The sequence below is a fragment of the Oculina patagonica genome, unplaced genomic scaffold (assembly GCF_052425735.1).
Source record: "Oculina patagonica isolate OP01 unplaced genomic scaffold, crgOcupat unplaced4, whole genome shotgun sequence".
Lineage (NCBI taxonomy): Eukaryota > Metazoa > Cnidaria > Anthozoa > Scleractinia > Oculinidae > Oculina > Oculina patagonica.
In genome coordinates, this window is record NW_027558254.1 from 549,889 (window position 1) to 572,175 (window position 22,287).

A 22,287-nucleotide genomic window follows, 5' to 3' on the forward strand; every position below is an offset into this window, starting at 1 on the left:
TTGATTTATATCATTTCTGGTTGCTGTCCAAGCTCCTGCTAGGTTGCTTGCTGGAAAGTGCAGTCTGCCTTGGATGGCGTGGTGACCGTCATATTCAGTAGATGCAGTAATTTTATCGTCTGCAAGTACACCGTCTTCCATGCCGAGTGGCCCTATACATTCTAAATGCAGATATAAAATAAAATGTGATTTCACCTCTTCTATACAGTGTATACAGTGCCTGGTGTACAGTAAGCGAGGCAGGCATTATTTTTCTTGTTAGATAGCAGAAACATCGGCTACACTTTCACTTCCCTAGAAAAGTAAAGGGACATCAATCAGTTGATCCCTCGTACCCTATTGATACGTAGACATAATTAAGTTCAACCTGTGCATTGAGAGCACATGGACCGTTCATGTAAATTTGATTGTTCCCTACGAAGTCATACTGTTGTTAAATCCAGGAAGGTCGCCAAATTGAGAGCGTGCGCTTCATACGAAAACAAAATGCTTGAAGTGACGACATAAAAATATTTCGCTTTCTCGTTTGCATTTGCACGAAAAACCTTTTATAAAATACCTTGAAAACATCCGTAGAGCTCTACCCTCATTGATATGTCCCCATACCAAGAAACTGGTCGAAAGCGGATGTAACGTGCCCTGATTGGTGGCTTAAGTTCATGATAAACAACAGTCCCCTGGTCTGTGTTTCCAGCAAATTCCTAAATTAATGATGAGAAAAAAATAGAGGAAAATTAATAACCGTATATATTACGCGTTATTAGTAGTACGTTATTACAATTATTATCCTCAAACTCATCGATGACTAGTATGAGAAATTATCCAGTGATAACGATGTATGTGGCTCACTTCTTGTTGTTTTTTTATTGTTGGCGTTGTTGTCCTTCTTGCGATGTTTTGTGGACTCAGAATGTCACAATTTAAGTCACGTTAATCTCAAAGACATTAATCTAATGGAGCGTTAATTTTCTCTAATTAGGTATTCGACAAGAATCACTTCTCCTTCGGCGAGCAATTGTTGCTCTTATTGATTTTGGTCAAACAAGAATAAACCAAACAAGACAAAAAATGAGCTGTGAGTTCATTTTACCTTTTTTGAGCTTCGATCTTGTTCCGTGTAGTAAGCGAAGTTCACTCCGTAGTCACTGTACTCGAGATTATATTTGGTAACCCAATGATCTGCACCATTTCTACCCTGTGTTGCAACGCCCGTTATCAGAGTTTGATTCCCAAGGTAAATCTGGAGCCATTGATTGCCATTATTAGAACCCGCTGTCCACGCTCCCTCTTTGACTCCGGATTTCAAAAAGTTCAGTCTTCCCTGGACAGCAGCATGGTTCGGACTCAATTCCGAAGAGGCACTGATTTGTCCATCAGAGACTCCACCTTCTTCCATCCCAAAAGATTTATGACATGGTAGAGGTTCTATGATACCAGTAAAAGCTTCAGAAACCCATAAGGGTTGAAACGTGTAACTCCCTTTGATTCGTATTGTAGAAAGCGTTTGTACAATATTTTGTTTTCACAAGGACCACATTTGGAAAATCACGAGAGAAAAATAGCCAATCAAAATTGGAAAATTTGAATTATATTCACAGCGCGTGCTAGCTCGCGCTCGATGACAAAGTCTTGTTTTTAAACAAGTTGGTTGAATAAATTTAAACTTGGTTATCTCTTGTTTTGTAAACATTAAGCAGTTCAGGCAACTTCACTTGGAAACAATTTATTTAATATCTGAAAGAAATTTACGGCGTTTAGGTTGGAATTCAAGTAATTTACTGGAAAACCAAAAACGTTGTTGCGTGTGTCGTTACGAGTACAGCGCATTCGCGTGCAAACTCTTCGTATTTCCAACTATGATACTTGACAAATCTGAATGTTCAAACGCTGTGAACGCGCTTTACACGTTTCAACCCCTTATGACTTTCTGATAGCTTCAAAATAAACAATACATAGGTGTAGGAGAAGCCTTTTGAGTTCTTTCGTGTATTAAAGGATATAAAAGCAAATTTTGTAAACTGGGTATCGTATCCACAGTCAAGTGTTGTAGCTTTGTAAACCATCTGCTACATACATGTACATCGCAATATGGAATATGTTTGTCAACTAGTCAGTCAAGTCAAGTTAGTCATAGTTACTCGGTTTGGTTTTAACCTTGTTTTAACATTTTTTTTTATTCATGAAGAAAAAAAAAAACAACAAGAACAAAAAAGAGAATTTCCGTTTGGAGTAAAAAAAATGGAACAGCACTTCGTTGGTTCAGTCATTCCAATGGAACATTTTAGGGAGCAATGGAACGTCTGAAAAGGAGTCACCTCTTTTCGATTAGAAATTGGTTTGGAAAATCCATTAACATTTTGTATCTTTAGCACCATATACAAGCATTTCAGCTTTGACTGCTAGGCCTCTTTGCTTTTGATAACTTTCGCAGTTCAACCGAAATGACGGGTTTCGGGGAAACGTCAACTAGAACACTTTCTTCCCGATAAGAAATTCCCAACAAAAGTTTCCAGCTCGCTTTGTCTGCTGTACAATCTGGTCTTAGAAGGTAAAAATGGGGACCAAAAATGAGAAACCGATACTGCAGTAGAAATATCTTTGTTATTTGGTTGCTCTCTAAATTGTCAAATTAAGAGTTACGTAACACGACTTACCCGCTGCATTACTCAAAACCAAAACAAGTTCAAGTACGCCAAGGAACGACGCAAGCTGAAACATAATAAAAACGTTTGCATGCGCTCAAGACAAGAAGAAGATAAAAAAGAAATATATTGTTTGACAAACCTGAAGACGAGAAAGAGGTATCGGCATGGCCATGTGTACATGGGAGTACTTTGCAGCAATAATGACTTTCACAACAGTGGAGATACTTTAAATATCGCAGGGTTGTTAGAATCTGTTGTTTGCCATTGTTACCATCACAGGGAGGGATGTTGTCTTGTTGTTTGTTTTTGTTTTCATTTCATTTTTGACTGATTCAGTGTTGGTATACAAGATATGCCATCGATTTACACTGTCTACCATTGTCATCAAACGCTGGTTACTGAATATGTGCTGCGAGTAGGCTGTAATTTCAGGTAAAAAAAAGTCGCAGGTGTTGCAAACGAAGCAAACCGTCGAAATTAATGGAGATTGAAATAAATAGTCTAATTGTGGGGGATGACGGGGGGTTGATTTTACAGCACCGAAATCACTGCGGGGTCTGTTGTAGCTCTATTGACATATTTTGGCCAAACAAAGATAATTTTAAAAGCCACATTAATGCTAGGGAGCTTTTTGTATTTAATTCTGTTTGTTTTGTTGTTTTTGTTTCTTTGTTTGTTCTTTGTTTTTCTCATTTTTGACTAACTAAGTGTTGGCATGCAACGTGTGCCATCCATTTGCACTACATTCCTTTGTCATCAAAATACCTCGAGACAAACTTAAGTCCTAAATATGTTCTGCGACTACGCTGTAATTTCAGGCGAAAAAAACTCGCAGGTGTTTCAAACGAAGCAAACCGTCGAAATTAGTAGAGATTAGAATAAATATAGTCCAATTGTGGGGGGTGACGGGGGGTTGATTTTACAGTACTGACATCACTGCGGGGTCTGTTGCATATGTTGGCCAAATAAAGAAGCGACATGAAGCTAAGAAGTAACCATATCGCACACAACTAACACAATTGACGACAGTTATTCCTGTAAATTAACAGCTGTTCTAAATGTAGTATTCCTGATCTGAAAAAGGTTTATTTGAAAAACGTCATGATATTTTCAATTACCTTGTCAACCTTACGCGTTTTTTATTATTTCTCAACGCTCCCTTTAAAATGTACTTTTCAATGGTTTCAGTAAAGTATGAATTCATAATTGTCTTTCTCTTATTTAATTCTACTTTTATTTTCATTATCCATCTTGGTAGTCTTAATTTCTTTTCATATTCCAATTCCTTCAGGTTCGTGAACGGAACATAAATATTCCGAGTAAGCTTAGTATTGAACAGTTTGTAAACCAAACGGTTCCTAATTTCAAAAAATTAGTACATGTACAACTTAATTCTTATACAATTTAATTCTTTTTGATCAAGTTCTCCTTCCAATACACCATGTTTTCGAAAGGATAGCTAAATCCCCAGTTTGAACAGTTCATTTTGACATTTGTGCGTCTAAACGATCACTTTTAGTATAAATATTTTTTAGTTTCAGACCATGGCATCATTTTTTCAATTTTCTCAACCTTGTCCCCCGCGGTATTCATGGAGAAGACCTGGGGCGAGGTTGCAATTGTCCCCCAATTTTAACAATAAAGTTCCCTTCTGAATTCTTTTATAAAATGATTATATAACAAGAGCTATGATAGGCTTATGAAGCCATGTAACATCGTCAGCTCGCATGAAGTGGCTTTGTTGTACAAAAGAAATACAAAACTACCACCAAGTGCTTACTTGTGCAAAAAAGAGCGAAAGTTTGAGAGAACTCTAAAGCACTCGTATGTTAAAAGTATTTTAAGCTCAAACGAACTCAGGACTTTCCAGTTATTCTTCCAATCCACTCGGGTATTGACATCAGTTAACAGAATCTTTGAAAATCTGTTCTGTGATTTTTTATCTTTTTTTTTCGCTTTATTATACATGATGACACTAGTGTAGATTGAATGAGTCACGTGGTACGTTGCGTAAGCAGCATATGTAGACAATGTTCCGACACACTCAATTGCTCGATGATATTCCTGCTAATAAGTCAGTCAGTACTGAAATTCGTTGATATTGCTGCTAGGAAGTCAGCAAAAGATTGGCATTTGAAGAAACGAAGCCCTTATCTTCCTTAATCGACCATCTCAATCTCTCCGGTCCTTTAAGCGCTGTTCAGTGTTGTCAACCAGGGGCCTGCCCTGTAGCAGCGGCCATCAGCACTTGAGCATGCTCTGGCGGTAACTCTGCCAGAGTGTTCTGGAACCTTTGTGGAGATTGTTGTTGAATCTTTTGTATCATACTAATAAGTCCTGAACGAATACCTTAAAATACAAAAAAAAACAGTCAGTCAGTCTTAGTACAGTCAAAATGTTGCAGGGTTTCACTCACACAGACCACGGTGCATTATAGAGATTAAAATCCACTTTGGACAGGATTTGCTCGTTTCTCTGACGTACCATAAACCAATCTTGGATACAATTACTGACCCACAAAAATCCTATTGTTCTCTCTCTGCAAAATATATCGAATATTGCGGAGCGATTGCAGAATTCATTTACATGTGTCGGAACGCTTTAAGAACGAGGAATAACAAAATAGGCACTTTTGTTATTTCAATGACATGCAAAATAGTGGCAGCCAATATTGCAGCCATGAAAAGTGTGGAAGCGACTGAAATTGTCGATGTAATGTAGAGACAGAAAAAAGGGTTTAGGGAGGGTCAATAATTAATTTAATTATAATATATTATTTCTTCGGCCCCCAGCATTTTTGGGTATATTGCAGGCAGCGTTGGCCTGCGGTCTCAGTTGCCTGCAATATACCCAATGATGCTGTGAGCCGAAGTAATTATCTATTAACACTGATCCTGCTCCGGGACATCCCACACGAACGCGCGTTTGAGACATGTGTTGTGACTCAAGTCTTTGAAGTCTCACTTACCATCCTGTAAGGTGCCAGAGGGTAGCACTTGTGAAAATACCGCTAAAAGCTGTGCTAGATACTGTCTAATGAGTGGATGTTGATCACTAAACAGCTCTATGATGCAGGAGTAAACAGGATGATTCTCTTCAAAGTCTTCCTTTAAGGGAAGACACTGCAACAATCCATGGAAAACCTGCAAGAAAAAATCACATGGTAACTGATCCAGGCATCACATTGTTGAGTGAATTTTCTTCAAAGGATTTGGGAATTCGAAAAAAAAATTATTCTGTGGTAAACCAGCGATTCCCCATCAATGGCTTACTTTCTATCTTCCCTTTAACGCCCGTTTACACAGGTGATTTGTGATACGTTTTTTGTTGCGCTTTCCGATGCAACTTATGTCGCGCTCGAGGTCGCGATAAAAATCCCACGAAAACCGCGAGTGGAAACTGGCGGCGATTTTGTTGCCATAATATCGCGAAGGTTTCGAACATGTTTGAAATCTCGACGATTTTCAGTGTGAGCTCAAGCACGACAAAAGTTGCATTGGAAAGCGCGATAAAAATTGCATCAAAAATCGCCTGTGTGAACGGGCTTTTACCTACTTTAAAACAAAGCTGATGATGAAAATAAAGAATCTGATCACCTCAGTAAAAAACTAACTGATAACTAAATTTTTCCCAGGAAAAATAAAAGAAAACATATGATGCAAAGTGGAAGAACTTTTGTTGTTTTTGGTTCTCACAGAGTTTAGAATTACTTAAGCTGACATTCTTATCTTGTGAGGGGAATAAAGAGAAAACGGAAAGGAACGGAACTCCAACCTTGTCCAAGGGAAGAGAATTCCTATTAGCCATGATCATCCTACTGACAGCACCACAGATGTTGTCGACAACTCTAGGAGGTTGGTTCTGAGACAGGATCACAAACAGGGTTTCTAGAATATTCTGATAATGACTATAAAGTGTCAAGAAAAGAAACGCTGGAATGAAAAATGAAAACGATAATGAGAATTATACTAGGGCCGCCAAGCGGCCTGAAGTAATAATTCGGATTATATAAACAGACGAAGTGAGAAATATATGAGAAAACAAATGGTAGGAATTTCCCAGTTAGTGCTTCAAACCACTTTTTAACGCTAAAAATATAAGGGGTACCCCCTTAAAAGCAAAACAAGGGCCTGGGTCTACCCATTAGGCCCTGGTGCCTAGGTCCCGCGGACCCATGATCCTTCACTGGCTTTTTGACGCCATGGAATAGACAGGCAAAGCAACACCCTATAAATACACCAGGGAAGGGTGAAGGGTGGGAACCTCATATATTTCTCACTTCGTCTGTTTATATAATCCGAATTATTACTTCAGGCCGCTTGGCGGCCCTAGTATAATTCTCATTATATTTCACAGACTCCGTTCGAAATATATGAGAAAACAAATGGTAGTTTTTAACGCCACTTGTATGAGCAATTAAAAAATCATAACACAGCCACAGGAGCCAGTTTTCATGTAAACTTAAATGAGAGGAAAAACCTCGATGTCAGTGTAGAACGGCTGTTACATCTACCTTGAGGAAAAAAACCTCCTTAGCAAGGTTTAAATTAAACATGGGATAACAGTAAAATGCTCTGAATGCAGTTTAAGCACAAGACCAATAGGTCATCTAATGCAAAAAGTAAGTGTGAGAAATATACTGGCGGCTGCTATTGTAGAAGCAACACACACTAGCATAGCTTTATATGACTGTCCATTCCTGCTGCACACATAAAAATTTTCTAGCCAGCCCACAATGCGTTATAACGGTTTGTGGGGCAGTCTAATTGAAATTAACAACTAAACTGTTGACAGAATGTATGTTCCTAAAAAGATAAAATAACTAAATATCGTTCAAGACATTATTTGGGAGAAAGCTTTTTGCCTTGGTCAAAGACGGGCAAAACATGCTTCTGTAGGTTTGTCTGAATCTGAACCTTAAGGACTGGTGGAGAACCACTTAGAGTGTTTTGACGACTTCCTTTAGTTGTCGAAGTCAAAGGAAGAATATCGTCCCGGTTTATAAGGACTTGAATAGACTTTCCCTTGAAGAAAGTTGAAAGAGGCTTAATCAATTCTGTAGGGCCAAACACAAGCCGAATGGGCGGGTCTTGAACCCGAACATATTAAATTTTGAAAAACTCGTAACGAGAACTGAAATGAACGAGTCCTTAAAAAATGTACTTGACATAAAAACTCCTGGTAAAAGCGACGCTTTAAAGCAACTGATGTTTTCCATCTGGAAAGGTTCGGTACAAAGAACTTCATTTGATCGGGTCTATCACCAGACACATGGGTCCTAGGCTTTTGGTACCAGGAAAACGAGCTTTCGTGAAAAAACCGTGTCATGAAAAGGGGAATCTTTCATAAAGATCCTTTTCGTGGTAACTTATGAAGTGCTGGAATAATACCAGAGCCTCCTGACCGGATATGTGGGTAAAGGTGGAGACGTATAGGGATGGTATATTAAAAACCGAAGGCTCATTTCTGAGAACCCGCAATGATGTGGAGAATACACGGTACGATTTTGGGGCGATTTTTAAGTCACAAGGCGCTAGGAGTAATTGTACTGTGCGAGTCTAATTGACTTCACCTTTTGACCGTCGTCAACGCTAATTCTGGCAACTAAGTTTGGAACGGTACAAATACACATATCAAGTGGATTGATAATTAGTCAAGCTGTCTCCTTGATGTTTGCTACAAAAAAAAGGAACTATATAACTTTGTTTAATAAAGTATTGACTGTATAATGCGCCATATCTTTTCATCTCCCTTTTTTGGTGACAGCTTGAGGGTAGCTCTGCAAGGGTAACGACCTGGTTCAGGCTGCAAGAAACACTCTGTTTGCAGCTTTTGTGAAAAGAACACAAAAAGAGCCATAGTTGTAATTTTGAACAAATTTACTGTGGTAAAATTAAGTTTCTATTTATCTGTCTGATGTATCAAAATAGACAGAAAAGCATTTGCTCTGCCAGCAGGTAAAGCTTGCTCCATGGTTACTTTTATTATCACATAAGTTGGAGCTCAATCATTTTCGATACAAGCGTGAAGGCCATACAGGGGGCCAGTGGCATTTTAGAAGTCAAGGTGAACAGTAAACACTGAACCTTGTCCCTTTCTTGGACAGAATATCTCATTCAAAGGGGAACTTGATTCGACAATTGCTGATCAAGTTTTGGGAGCAGATAGTGCATCCACTTCAGGAGTTCCCAGTCTTCCAGAATAAGAAGGTATAGCTATATATATATTATATATATATATTTTTTTGTATCCAAAAGTTAGTATCCACAAATTTGGGGAAAGAGGATAATGGTTTCCAAAAGGTTGACTTGGAAGTGAGTCAAACAGACCATGATAATCACTGTAATACTACTAAAGTTTGCAGCTTCGTCAGATAGTCTTATCAGACTCTGTTTGTTTCTAAATGGTCTCTACGAGTGCCATCACTATAAGACTGCATTAAGTTCCCAGTTTCTTTAGATGTCTATCAGACTCTGTTTGTTCCTTAATAAGCTCGACGGGTGCCTAAAATAGGCCCTACAGGTGCCTGAATAGGCTCTATTGGTGCCTCAATAGGCAATATTGGTGCCTGAATAGGCAATATTGGTGCCTGAATAGGCAATATTGGTGCCTGAATAGGCTCCACAGGTGCCCGAACGGGCGCAGCAGAAGTCCAAATGACTTATCGGTCGCCAAAGGTTCATCAGACTGTACTTGTTCGCAGCGAATACTGGCTAAAATGAACGGGACTCCAAAGAGTCTGCTCTCGGTCGAGAGAAGAATCTCCTGAAGAGTATCATCGTCTTCTAGGTGAAAGGTCTTTGCATCGTTTGGCAGGACCATTCATCACGTATTTCAGGCAGACGCCGAAACAGTTTCGGCGGGAAAGATGGCGACCAGCAACGAGTCCTTCTACGCGACTTTGTGTTGCCAAATGGATATCTTCAGCGATGCAATACATCTGAAGAGCGACAAAATATCGCTAAAAAGAAACCTACTGTGCCAAAAACACAGAGGAATAGCCTGAAAAGGTAAAAAATTAGCAGGCCCTTGTTTTGCTTTTAAGGGGGTACCCCTTATATTTTTAGCGTTAAAAAGTGGTTTGAAGCACTAACTGGGAAATTCCTACCATTTGTTTTCTCATATATTTCGAACGGAGTCTGTGAAATATAATTTTGTTTGATGGTAAAAGTTTCTTTATTGGTCATCTCAAATCATGACTGTGAATACAAATGCCTGATCTTATGGGATGCGTTTAGTGGCAGCGTGGAGCGAGACTGCTGTATCTACAGCCTGTTTTTATTAAGTATGACAAAAAGCCACCGAGCTTCACACGCTTAGTGGGAGCAGGGATGACACGCTCGCCTCCCATCAGTGTGGTTCGAATCCTGGACCATACGTGTAAAAATAAAATAAATAAAGTATTTTAAATAAATCATTTATTTATAAATCAATATTTTAAATAAATCATATGCCGGTTGGGTTTGTTGTTGGTTCTCGAACTTGCTCCCAGGGTTTTTCTCTGGGTTTTCTGGTTTTCCTTCCTCCACAAAAACCAAGACTTCCAAACTCCATTTTGATGGGGAAAACAGACGTCTGGGTACGAGGCAGCCCTCAAACGCTTCTAGCTTAAAGGTAATTTATTTATTTTATTATTAAGCTTATGACGCATCTCTCAAGGATACGGTGTAATAAGATCTCCACCATAGAATGCAAGGAGACCAAGGCCATAGATTGTGTTACTTCTAACTTCATCATCCTCGTCCTTGAGTGACGTCATAAACACAGGGAACAGGTGCTGCACAAAAGGAACTATGGCGTGACCCATGGCGAGTAACACCTGCAAAAGGCAACATAATGTACGGACTCATTGCAGATGTGCGAGTTTTGATTAAATGTCGCAAAACCAAAACCAAAGTAATCACTCTGACCAATCACAAAGGACACAGACAATCCAGTGAACCAATCGAAACTCTTACCAAATAGATGTAGCCGCACGAAGCGCGGGAAAACGTGCTAGAGCAAGTCCTGTTGGTTTTACTTCCGATTGGGTGAAAAAAGTGGCGCCAGTGTTTGTAACTTATCACTTAAGCGTAGTAATGCAAACCCAAAGCAAACGCAAATTACTTTCGACACTCATTGAAAATCGCACTATCTTTCAAGAGTTATTACAAAAATCTATCATACATGATCAGCAAAGCAGAATTTGGTTGTGCAGTCGTTCGATTAGGATGCCACTCAGTCCAATAACTATTGGATGAAGCACACCAGCCTTGGCAGGGCTAATATCATAGCACGTTGCATCTGTATAAATTAAGAAAATTATATCTGAAAAGAAAGCAACTCACCTCTGATATTGTTCCGATAGCAAATGATTTATCAGAAACTGGACAGGATTTTCTCTACAACGATAACGTTAAAAAAACAGTTTAGTAAGGCAATCGTAATCTCATGCAGTTATAATAATCCAATCTCTACACAATAATTTAAACTGGCCACATAATCAACTTAACCAGATAATAACTGACCTCCTTAGAAATAAACCTAGCTGCAAGGAGTCCATATATTGTCGCGACCAGGAAATATGGACACTCAGAAGTGGGCGGAAAGGAATCATTTTCTCTGTTTTCTCCCCCAGGCCATTTTTCCCAATCGACTTGTTTGCTTTATACATGCCGATCCGAGGAAAAGTAGAGGCTGAGCCTGCTCGTAGACTACAAACTAGAAACTTCTAAAGAGATCATGAAATGGTCAAATCGTGTGCCCGGAAATAAGTTACTGTAGCTCATGAATGCACCACGATAAGTACGCTAAGGAGTAATAATGATAATAATGAGTGATGTTTTGTCTGGAATATGATCTACTTACAGTTTTCTTCAATAGTAAGGGCAAGAATCCAGCAAAGTACGGTGCAAAGATTTGTCCTCCTACTGCAGTAGCTAAAGAAGGAAGAATGTCCCCTGCATACTCAATTAACATGGCATCAAACTCAGCCTGTTGATCTGAGTCATCTACATCATCATCGTCACCTTGTTGACAAGCAGTCTAGAAAGGAATACAAAACAAAGAGTAAGATACAGATTATCCCATGTGGTATTCGTACCACATGAAAGGCTTTCTGAGATGAAAACTACTTATACGAACAAGTTGTTCTCCAAACGTTAATAGCGTTTTAGAGGGCGTTTGCCACATATAAACCTGGTAAAAAGACCTACAGCTTCTATGGGTCTTCTGTAGCTCAGTGGTAGGAGCGTCTCACCGAAGGATCATGGCTTGCAATGCCATAGGTTTGACTCCTTTTGGTACAACTTGGAAATGTTTCCGAACTGAGAAGGTTTGACACTGTTAGAGTATAATTTTGTCCCTGGAGATTCCAGTTTCAGTGAACATTTTTAAGCCGTTTTGTTTTAAATTAAGTAAATTAACATTTGGTGCAGCCAAAATGTTTTAGCTTGAAGGGATGGTGTATCAACCCCACTCCATTTCTAGAAGGTAAGAAGAAGAACATATCTTATGACTATCTTAGCACCAAACCATAACCCTTTTTTAAAGCTAGCAAAAAGTACTCTGAAAAACCGCGCTGATCATCATCAACCAACCTTCTGCATAAGCACTGTCCTAGCGGCATTAGCAATGGCATCAGGGTGACCCTGTTCATCGACGATTAGAGATTTGACTGCCTTCAGTACTTCATTCAGTGACTGTAGGGTTGCCATGACGACTGATCTGTCCGTGTCCTTGGTTATAACGGTGATAAAAGTTGGTATGGCTGTGCTAAGCATACGTTGCACTAAAAAAAAGTGAAACATGTTGAGCCATGACAGCATTTTTTAGCAATACAGTATAATCCCGATTTTTCGAGCCCTCGGTTTCTCTCGAAACTCCCGATTATCCCGACTAATTTTCATTTTTTCCTTGGAAAGTACATCTTTCTAAAAGAAAAGCAAATTAAAAAAGACACCACTGCCTGTGCAAATAAAATATCATATGTGTTACGCTCTTGCACTGGAGACACGACATTTTAATGTCATGATAATTCAGTTATTTGTACTGTTTACAAATATGGAAGTCAAATTCTAGTTATTTAGTTGTAGAAACTGTTAAATAAAAATTCAAACATCCAATAGATCTGTGTTGGCGAAATAATAACAGGCGACGTAACATGAAATACCGTAAAATTGTTATATATTCCCTGGGCTTATACAACTTTGTAATGGGTTTTTGGGTGGCCTTTAAACGAAGGGGCTTAAAACTGTGAGGGCTAACAAGCGGAAAACAAAATGTTTCGAAACGAACCACAGCAATGTTGATCGAAATACGTTTTTAAGTTGAAAAGTCAAAATAAAGCAACATTTAGCCCTATTCAGTACTGCCATCCTATAGAAGGGGGCTAATATCCGGGAGGGGGAGGCGTTTATAACCAGATGTATTTTTTTGTTGTTGTTTCCAGGTAGATGGGCCTATAACCAGCGGGAGGGGGGGGGGGGGGTTTATAACCAGAAATTTTACGGTTAATCGCTATAATCAAAAGCTAAATATATTTATGCACACTGTTGTGTGATTTCTTTCACTACATACATGCTGTTTTATCCTCTGCACCAGCTTGTTGAAGAAGAGTATGAAATCCACTGCAAAACTGACCTAACGCCATCACAGCTCCCTTGCGTACTCCTGTGTGAGGAAACTGACAAGTCGCATGGATTTGTTAACAAAAGGTTAGGCTCTCCCGATGTTTTCTATTAGTGTGTTTCTGTCAAGGAACTATTGGCTGATAGTTACCCGGCGAAAATTTACAAGTACTATTCATCCGGGTATTCTAATCGGACAGGCACTTTTTTAACAATAGACATAGTTAGTATGCAATAGAGTGTTTCTGTCGAGGAACTATCGGCTGATAGTTGCCCCGCGGAAATATGATGTTCTTAAAACAAATATTAGCCCGAGAAGCGAAGCTTCGAGGGCTTATATGCTAGTTTTAAGAACATCAAATTTCCAAGGGGCAACTATCAGACCGATAGTTCCAAGACAGAAACACTCTATTGTCTTTATTGTTCACCACTAAATTTTCTTCCGCGCGCACATACAAAAACGAGCATCGTGAATTATTTTTACTTTTCAGGATAAAAAACTCAATTAAAAGCCGAAATTTAACAAACGAAACAAAACCAAACAAGAAACCCACCAAATGCAGTGAATTTAGTTGGTTTTTTTGTCTGCAGGCACGCTTGTTTACAAAAAAAATGCACGGGTGCGCTCGGGAGGGCACTATGGGCTGATAGTGCCCTCCGGCGGACGGGCACTATCGCGTCACGTGTTCAATTTAAACCAATCAGAATCGGAGAAAATTTAGTGGTGAACTATAATTTAACAATAGAGTGTTTCTGTCGAGGAACTATCTGCTGATAGTTGCCCCGCGGAAATTTGATGTTCTTAAAACAAATATTAGCCCGAGAAGCGAAGCTTCGAGGGCAAATATGCTTGTTTTAAGAACATCAAATTTCCAAGGGACAACTATCAGACCGATAGTTCCAAGACAGAAACACTCTATTGTCTTTATTATTAACCACTAAATTTTCTTCCGCGCGCACATACAAAAACAAGCATCGTGAATTACTTTTACTTTTGAGGATAAAAAACTCAACTGAAAGCCGAAATTTGACAAACGAAACAAAACCAGACGAGAAACCCACTAAATGCAGTGAATTTGGTTAGGTTTTTTGTCTGCAGGCACGCTTGTTTACAAAAAAAGACACGGGTGCGCTCGGGAGGGCACTATGGGCTGATAGTGCCCTCCGGCGCGCGGGCACTATCGCGTCACGTGTTCAATTTAAACCAATTAGAATCGGAGAAAATCTAGTGGTGAACTATAAGGGCTGATAGTGCCCTCCGGCGGACGAACACTATCGCATCACGTGATCAATTTAAACCAATCAGAATCGGAGAAAATTTAGTGGTGAACTATAAGAATTGATAGTACCCTCCGCGGATGAAAAGTATCGTGTCACGTCATCAATTTCAACCAATCAGAATCGGGGAAAATTTAGTGGTGAGCTATTATTGCTGATAGAACACAAACGGGCGCATGTTGCTATTAAAAGGAAAAGTTACTCTTTGGTTTAAAAAATTTATACAAAAATGTTGCTTTTGGACTGCAGTCATTTAAAGTGTCTATTAAAGTAAATAGTCTACTAGTCACACTCGTTAGTAAGTTCGTTCGTTCGATTGCTCGTTCATTTGTCGGTCAGTCAGTCAGTCAGTCAGTCAGTCAGACAGTAGGTCGGTCGGTCGGTCGGTCAGTCAGTCAGTCAGTCAGTCAGTCAGTTAGTTAGTTTACAAGCATCAGTTAGTCTAGTAGCAATGCTTATACAAAACTCGGGTTCGTGGTTTAATGCTAATTACCGCAGTTACTTCAGTTTCCTACCTGGATTAGTTTTAAAACTTCTTTGAATGACTCATCTAAGTACGGTAGAAACTCAGTCCTGAGACATTAAGAAAGTCATTAGTCAGCAGATCCTTGGTTTTATATACTGTTTTGTTACGTCTGATTCTATCCCTCCCTTACTGTCTCGGTATTCTAACTCCTGGAGCATTTTTCTTTCGCTAGTTTTATTTTTACCTGTTTTTAAGATCACTTAAGGCAGCAAGCAAGAGCCAATAAATATGTTGTGGTTCAATTTTATCCTTGGTTCAAATTTTTCGTCTCTTAGTTTTAAACTCCTTAATGTGCATTACGATACCCCAAAACAAAGGAAAATAAGATTTGAACCAAGGATGAAAATGAACCACAACAAATACACATACACTAAATCAACACTTAAACTTACCCCGAGTTTTCTGAGATCTCCCCAAGAGCATTACATGTGTCTTCCTTCTCTTCTAAGTAAGCATTTTCCACACTATAGCTGTAATCAAACAGAATCAAATGGGTTGTGTATGAGGTTGGGAAACATGATAGAACATCAACAATGCATAAAGCAAACGCAATGGGTTTCAAAAATTTAAAATAGGCATCTGAGTGTTATTTGTTTATTTTCTCAGCAAAAGAACTCACAAAGCCAGCTTGCTCTTGAGGACACTAGCATGAAAAGAAACTAAATTAAAACTTACCCAGTTACTTGATCATCATCTTCATCATCTTCTTCTAAGTCTTCGTCTTCCAGTAGAAAACTGGGGTCATCTTCACTTGCATAGTGGGTCTGTGGAAGGAACGTCCATATTGTTACAAATATATGCTATGTACCTTAGAACTTGCCCTGATGGTGCAGGGGGTAGGGGTGAAGTAACCTGTGACGGACTAGTGGGAGTAGGTAAGGAGTTGATAGTGTTCTGGGCGACGGATTTGGATTGGATGGTTTGGATTAAGACTTTACCTTGTCCTACCGAAAAACTTCTGAAATACCACTGTTCAACCCTTCACATGTCTTACGATGGACTCTATCAGGACATAAGTTTTATCCAAGGTGTGACAGGTTAAAAGATCATCCTGACAAATCAAAGTGCATATGGTAAAGTCAATTTAAGCTTACCACAATTCCTTCTGTTGATTGAAGTGAATCAATCATATACTTCACTATATCTTTCAGGTATTTCCCCATATTGGTCTTCAGTATTGTAGATACTGAGGCAAACAAGCCATACCTGGACAAGAAAGTGATACAGTAAAAACCCGCGTGTAAGAACCTAGGGATTTAAGAACTTTCTGGCAGAAATTTGCTTTTTTAGTACCCCAAAGTATAAGAACCTGTTTAGCCAAACAAACTCCAACAGGTTCTTATATGTGGGGTTTAACTATTTCATTTATATATTTTTTTTACCAAAAACCAAAAAGGTGATCGAGAGTTTAGAAAATTTAAATGATGAACCTCAAAATGCACAACGTATGTTGAATTTGAACTGTTACTATGAAACAACAGTGCTGTATCATTGATCAATTAATGTTTTTGGACTTCTGGCAACATGGGCACATTAATAAATATTTATAATGAAGAACAGAACAGATTTTATACTATTTTCTGATGATCAACAACAATGTCTACTCTGTAGAAATTAAGAACCTAATTAAGAACCTACTTAGCCTAAAATGTCAATAATAATACAAGAACCTGTTTTGCCAAACTCTGAAAAAAGAAGGTTTTTACACGCGGGTTTTTACTGTATCAACGTAATATTTTTACAGGATCCATGAGTGAGTCAGTACTGGTAGAACTCCTGCCACAAGTCGACTGTTACGAGCGAGGAAGTTGGTATTAATGATTCTTAAATTACAGATTAAATTAGCAATGGAATCTATAGAATGAAACGTTTCAAACATTAAAGTGGCTTTGTCATGGATTTTTACAGATTTTCGAACAATCAAGACTTTTTATTTGTGTTGCAAGAAACCTAGGCTACAAATAATGGTCCAGTTTCATTTAAAATATATATATATATATATTAGAGCACTGAAACTATCAACAACCGTTTGGCTGCGGATGGCTAGGATGGAAATGGATTGCAACTTGAAAAATTGAGGTTAAACTTTTCAAGTTGTTTTCGCATGTCTTCAGGTAATTTATGTTTATAGACGAAGTTTGATTTCTAATCACAAGTTAAGGTTATATCTTTTCAAGATGTTCAAAGATAAATAAATGTTTTTCATGTGTTATGTTGCCTACCACTAATTTCAGAACGGTTAAGACCAAAAATCTGCAAAATCCCTGTGACGTAGTTCCTTTAAAAATTTTAAAGCAGTCAGTTGACCGTGGAAAGTAAGATGAATTTGCACTGGCTTTAAATCTGCTGAGTTCTCTAACTGGTTCACCGCAAAACCTGTGCATAAAGTAAAGTACTTCAAACAAAATTGAGAGAAACTGCAAGCCTAAACACCAATCACAATGGCTGCATTTTTTCCCTTCATCTCCTGACTGCATCAACTGGTTTTAATAATGACAATTCTTACGTGCATCTTCTAAGATCAGGATCCCGGTCTTGCTCAAGAAGACTCTGTGGGTAAAAAGAAAAAATCATTCAGATGTCAAAGAAAAAAAACCGTCTCATTGTTCGATTGTTCACCTGAATAGGCCTTATTCGTATTCTCCGACGGCCCTGGGACGAGAGCCTTCTGAACATGAATGCGAGGCTAATGCGGGGTACTTTGCACAAATTGCAAAGAAACATATGGAAAATTGCGACTGGGTTGCCGAAAAACCTTAAAAATTATAAACGCTTTGAGGATCTAGAGCTAGTCGGTGATCTGCAGGCGAGAGGGATACCAGTGTCAATCAGAAAAAATTAGAAGATCTGGTAGAACTTACCGAGAAGGCTAACAAATTTACACTGAATCGTCGGGAACGGTTTCGAGTCAGCAGTACTTGCGAAGTAAACTTCAACACCAGGTTATGTTTCCAGCTAATCTCTTATTTTTATTTTCAGTGTACATCCGACTCAAGTGAGGGATTAAACTTTCCTTGAGGATATTTATATTGCTATTTAAGAAAGGGGTTCAGAAGAGGGAACTTGCTATATTAAATTTGATCACGCACACAATCTCAGTTGTTTATTTTTTTAAATAGCTACTGTAGCGCTGTGATAACTTTTTTCACTGCAAGAGCATGAAATGAGCGTGAAACGATTAACAGCATCACTTGAGCCAAATGAAAATCTAGCCTTTTAATCAAAAATTGTGTGTAGTTAGCTTCAAAACGAATCTGTAAATTGCTTTGTAATTTAGTGAGTTTGCCGATCTTGATGTGCGTGCGAGATTTTAATCTGAAACATCCAGTTCTGTTTCAGACCATTTTCGTGAAAGAATATTAAATGATCATTAAACTATCGACATTCTCACTTAACTGAAATAAGAAAATTATCTTTTATTCGAACATTCGATGATTTAGGGGCAAAATGAATTTGGAAGTTTAGATCTTGTGATTTTTAGGTCTTTCTATCCAGTTTGCATGTACCGGCGTGCGAGAACATTAATTAAATTTACTAGTTCTCAAGACGTTTTGGCAGCAGCACAGAAACATAGCAGTCAAACTGTGAAAGAAATCAGTTCAGTGGAATTAAAAGCTATTCTTTTAACTAAACAGTGAGAGCATTTAACAGCAAACGAATTTGTAAATAATTAATGCGCCATTTCGTTCAGTTGTTTTTGTCCATATGCCGATCAAAATATGTAGTCAATACGCAGCATCTCTCAGACATTTATTCTTATTTTTTTAAAATAATAGCAATACAAATCTCTCCAAGTTAAGTATATTGCCTCTGGTAAGTCGGATGTACAATCAAAACAAATATTAACAGATTGGGGTCATTACCTTCCGACTCGATGACTGACTTGCACTCCCCCGATTCGACTACTTCAAGGAAAATTTGTTAGCCTTCTCGGTCAGTTCTACCAGATCTTCTAATTTTTTCTGATTGACACTGGTATCCCTCTGGCCTGCAGATCACCTCCTAGCTCTAGATCCTCAAAGCGTTTATTATTTTTAAGGTTTTTCGGCAACCCAGTCGCAATTTTCCATACGTTTCTTTGCAATTTCGAGCAAAGTACCCCGTATTAGCCTCGCATTCATGTTTAGAAGGCTCTCGCCCCAGGGCCGTCGGGGAATACGAATAAGGCCTATTGCTAAAGCTTTAGCAATTCCTTTGACTATCAAGTAAGACTTCTACCTGCCTGGTTGGTTCTCTTGGCCTTAACTGTTAGAACAGGCTCAAAATAACACCACACTGTCATATCATAAGATGAAAAATGACGAAACTCTTACCATTCCAAGCTGAATACACTCATCTGCTAGCGGCATAAAATTATCTGGACCAATAGTTCTAGCAAGAACACCTAAGGTATCTATAAAGAAAGAACCAAAAGTCACCTTCACTTGAATTACTAGAACGTCTGTAAGTACAACAAAGATATAAACTCACCAATAGCTTGCACACGTAAAATGCTCCTTTCTACTGATCCAGAGTTGCTTAGATATTCCTAGCAGAAAATAGCAGAATGGTCACTTTTGAAAAAAGGGGGAAAATGAACTATGACTTCAATCTGCCAAAGACGGCATTCAGCGAAGGTGATTAACAGAACTGTTGTTTTAACCACGATAAACAACAAGACAAACAAGTTGTACAATAAAGGTATAAACATTCTTTGAGTATTCAATCTTGGTAATTGCTAAACGCATATCATTAGAGCAGTTTTCAATTGAGTGTCGTAAAACCAAAACCAAAGTAATTACTCTGGTCAATCGCAAAGGACGCAGACAATCCAGTTAACCAATCAAAACTCGAAGCAAATACATGTAGCTGACGCGAAGCGCGGGAAAACGTGCGCGAGCGAGTCACAATTGGTTTTGGTTTTAATTCTGATTGGTCGAGAAAGTGGCGCGAGATTTTTAAACCAATCACTGATCGTAGTAACGCAAAACCAAAGCAAACGCAAATTACTTTCGCCACTCAAGTGAAAATCGCTCTAAGGCAGTCTTGGCAAACTATAATAACTAGTGAAACAGTTTTTTACTTGAGGCATTATCGCGATCATTGCAATGTAATATTTACCTTAATATATTCAACTATTTGAGGGAAGTATGGCAGCATGGCTTCTTTAGCAGCACTTGCTGTAAAAAAAATATATTGGTAACAACAAAGAATAAATGCTAAAATAGAATTCGAACAACGTTCATATGCAAAAAGAGAATGACAACAACAAATCAAAGAAACAAAATCTTAAACGCTGTCGCCATAATGTGTCATCAAAGTAGTACAGTAGAACACCTATTAAGTGGCCACCCTCGGGGAAATGGCAAGCCCATTTAGAAAGATCACATCATTTTAATAGCGTTAAAAGAAACTACGGAATCACATTGTCATAAGACGACAATAATCCTGTGTTTGAATGATTTTTTTCAGCTGTCACTTTATTTTTTGGACTCTAGTTTGTCCGATCTTTTTGAGAACAAAGTCAAAAATTGTGTAAATATTGCATTCTAAGAATGCTCATCGGGACGCCAAAAAGGTGGCCGCGGCTATTAATAGTGGTGGCTGTCTAAAAGGTTTTTTTTACAGTATTTACTGACAACAGTTTCGGGCTATAATAACTGGCCCCTTAATGAGGGGTGGCCACTTACGGTAATAGGGGTTCGACTGCATTCTCTGTACAATCCAAACTGTTGTAAGAAAGCCCTTCTATGACAAACATGTTTTTAGAATAAACATTACCTGTAGCTCCTATTGCACTGATAGCCAATTCTTTCATTTGTGCAGTCTGCAAAATCAAAATGAAAACTTCAGCGGTTTATTACAATTTTGAGGAAACTAGTATCTAAAAAAGTGGTTCAAAGATTAATTCACTGAAAAAAACATGATTGTGAATGCTGGTTAAAGTTTAAAGGATTAACAAGAATGATACAATAAAGAGATAATACACAGCTCAAAATGTTCTGTTCATGTTAATTGTAACAACAACAACAACAAAACTCACATGGGCATGCTTTATTACCAAAAAAGTAGATTTACATTTCAAAGTAAATACAAACTGTAAAATCATTTTTCTATGTGAAAACGTACTGTACTAGGTGCCAAAGCAAGAAGAAGTTTTTCCATTAATGTAGGTAAATAAGGAAGAATCCCCTCTCCTGCAAAAAAGTAAAATGAAAGATTTAACAATGGATCAATTTACACCCTTGGGAACTTGCATACTACAACTGTTAGTACTACTGGTACAAATTTTAATATTGATTAAATTAATTTTCAAAGGCCTTTTTGGAAAAACAAATTAACATACCGGTAAAAGAAAATCTTACGTTTAGACTACAGTAGCAGGGAGGGTGTGGTGGCCTAATGGTTAGCGCACTGGACTCGGGATTGAGCCATCCAGGTTAAAACCCTGGCCAGGGTCATTACATTGTATGTTGTGTTCTTGGGCAAGACACTTGCAGTGCCTCTCTCAATGGGTACTGGCAAATTTATGCTGGGGGTAACCCTGGGATCCCACCAAGGGAGAAGAAGAAATACATGTACTCCTAGAGGTGCGTTTACACGGTAGAGAAATTTGGGTACGGACCCGTCACAAAAATGGTCCGGACCTCACCACTTGAATTGTAAAGAAACAGTCAAATCGAAACGGGGGCATAGGCGCCTATGGCCCCGTTTTGATTTGACTGTGTCTCTACAAAAGTGGTGAGGTCCGGACCAATTTTTGACGGGTCCGTACCCAAATTTTTCTGTCGTGTAAACGCACCTCTAGTCCCTTCATGCTATAGAGACCAGGATAAGCTCTGGCCTTGATGGGCAGCTAAGCTCGACAATTTGTTAACACAGTAGCTGATTGTTACCTTCTAAACATAAAGTCTTTAGTGAAGAATATTATTCAACATGACACGAGCGTGGGACAAAGAAAAAATCTGAGTCCCCGACGGGAATCAAACCCATGGCCTCCCAGAAATACCGGTTGGGCACTCTAACCAACTGAGCTACGTGAGACTCGCTGTGAGCTTGGCCATTTACTAGGTTGATATGTGACACGCGTCCTGCATACTGCTAGGATCAGCAATGTCGAAATCATCAAATTTGTAGTAAATAATAAAGATGGTAGATTTTAAGCTCGGTGATAAATAGTGAAGAATATTATTCTTCATGACACGAGCGTGGGACAAAGAAAAAAATCTGAGTCCCCGACGAGAATCGAACC

At 38.7% G+C, this 22,287-nt stretch overlaps 2 protein-coding genes across 2 annotated transcripts; both read right to left on the bottom strand.

Annotated features, from left to right (window-relative positions):
• Positions 1 to 313: 313 nt before the first annotated feature.
• On the bottom strand, positions 314 to 1,396 carry LOC144640669 (retinoschisin-like). Its single transcript, XM_078499760.1, has 3 exons — positions 1,091 to 1,396; positions 560 to 701; positions 314 to 336 (listed from the first exon to the last, which is right to left on the bottom strand). The coding sequence occupies exons 1-3, from the start codon at positions 1,394 to 1,396 to the stop codon at positions 314 to 316; spliced, it is 471 nt and encodes a 156-aa protein (XP_078355886.1).
• Positions 1,397 to 3,468: 2,072 nt separating this feature from the next.
• On the bottom strand, positions 3,469 to 21,232 carry LOC144640670 (importin-4-like; the record flags this gene model as incomplete). Its single annotated transcript, XM_078499761.1, has 18 exons — positions 3,469 to 4,994; positions 5,614 to 5,788; positions 6,420 to 6,552; positions 10,310 to 10,464; positions 10,973 to 11,026; positions 11,493 to 11,669; positions 12,224 to 12,414; positions 13,203 to 13,308; positions 15,046 to 15,103; positions 15,449 to 15,526; positions 15,732 to 15,820; positions 16,151 to 16,262; positions 17,563 to 17,606; positions 19,370 to 19,449; positions 19,527 to 19,584; positions 20,157 to 20,215; positions 20,817 to 20,862; positions 21,165 to 21,232. Coding segments are annotated over 18 exons (1,823 nt in total), but the record flags the coding sequence as incomplete, so codon positions are not given.
• Between the last annotated feature and the right edge of the window lie 1,055 nt (positions 21,233 to 22,287).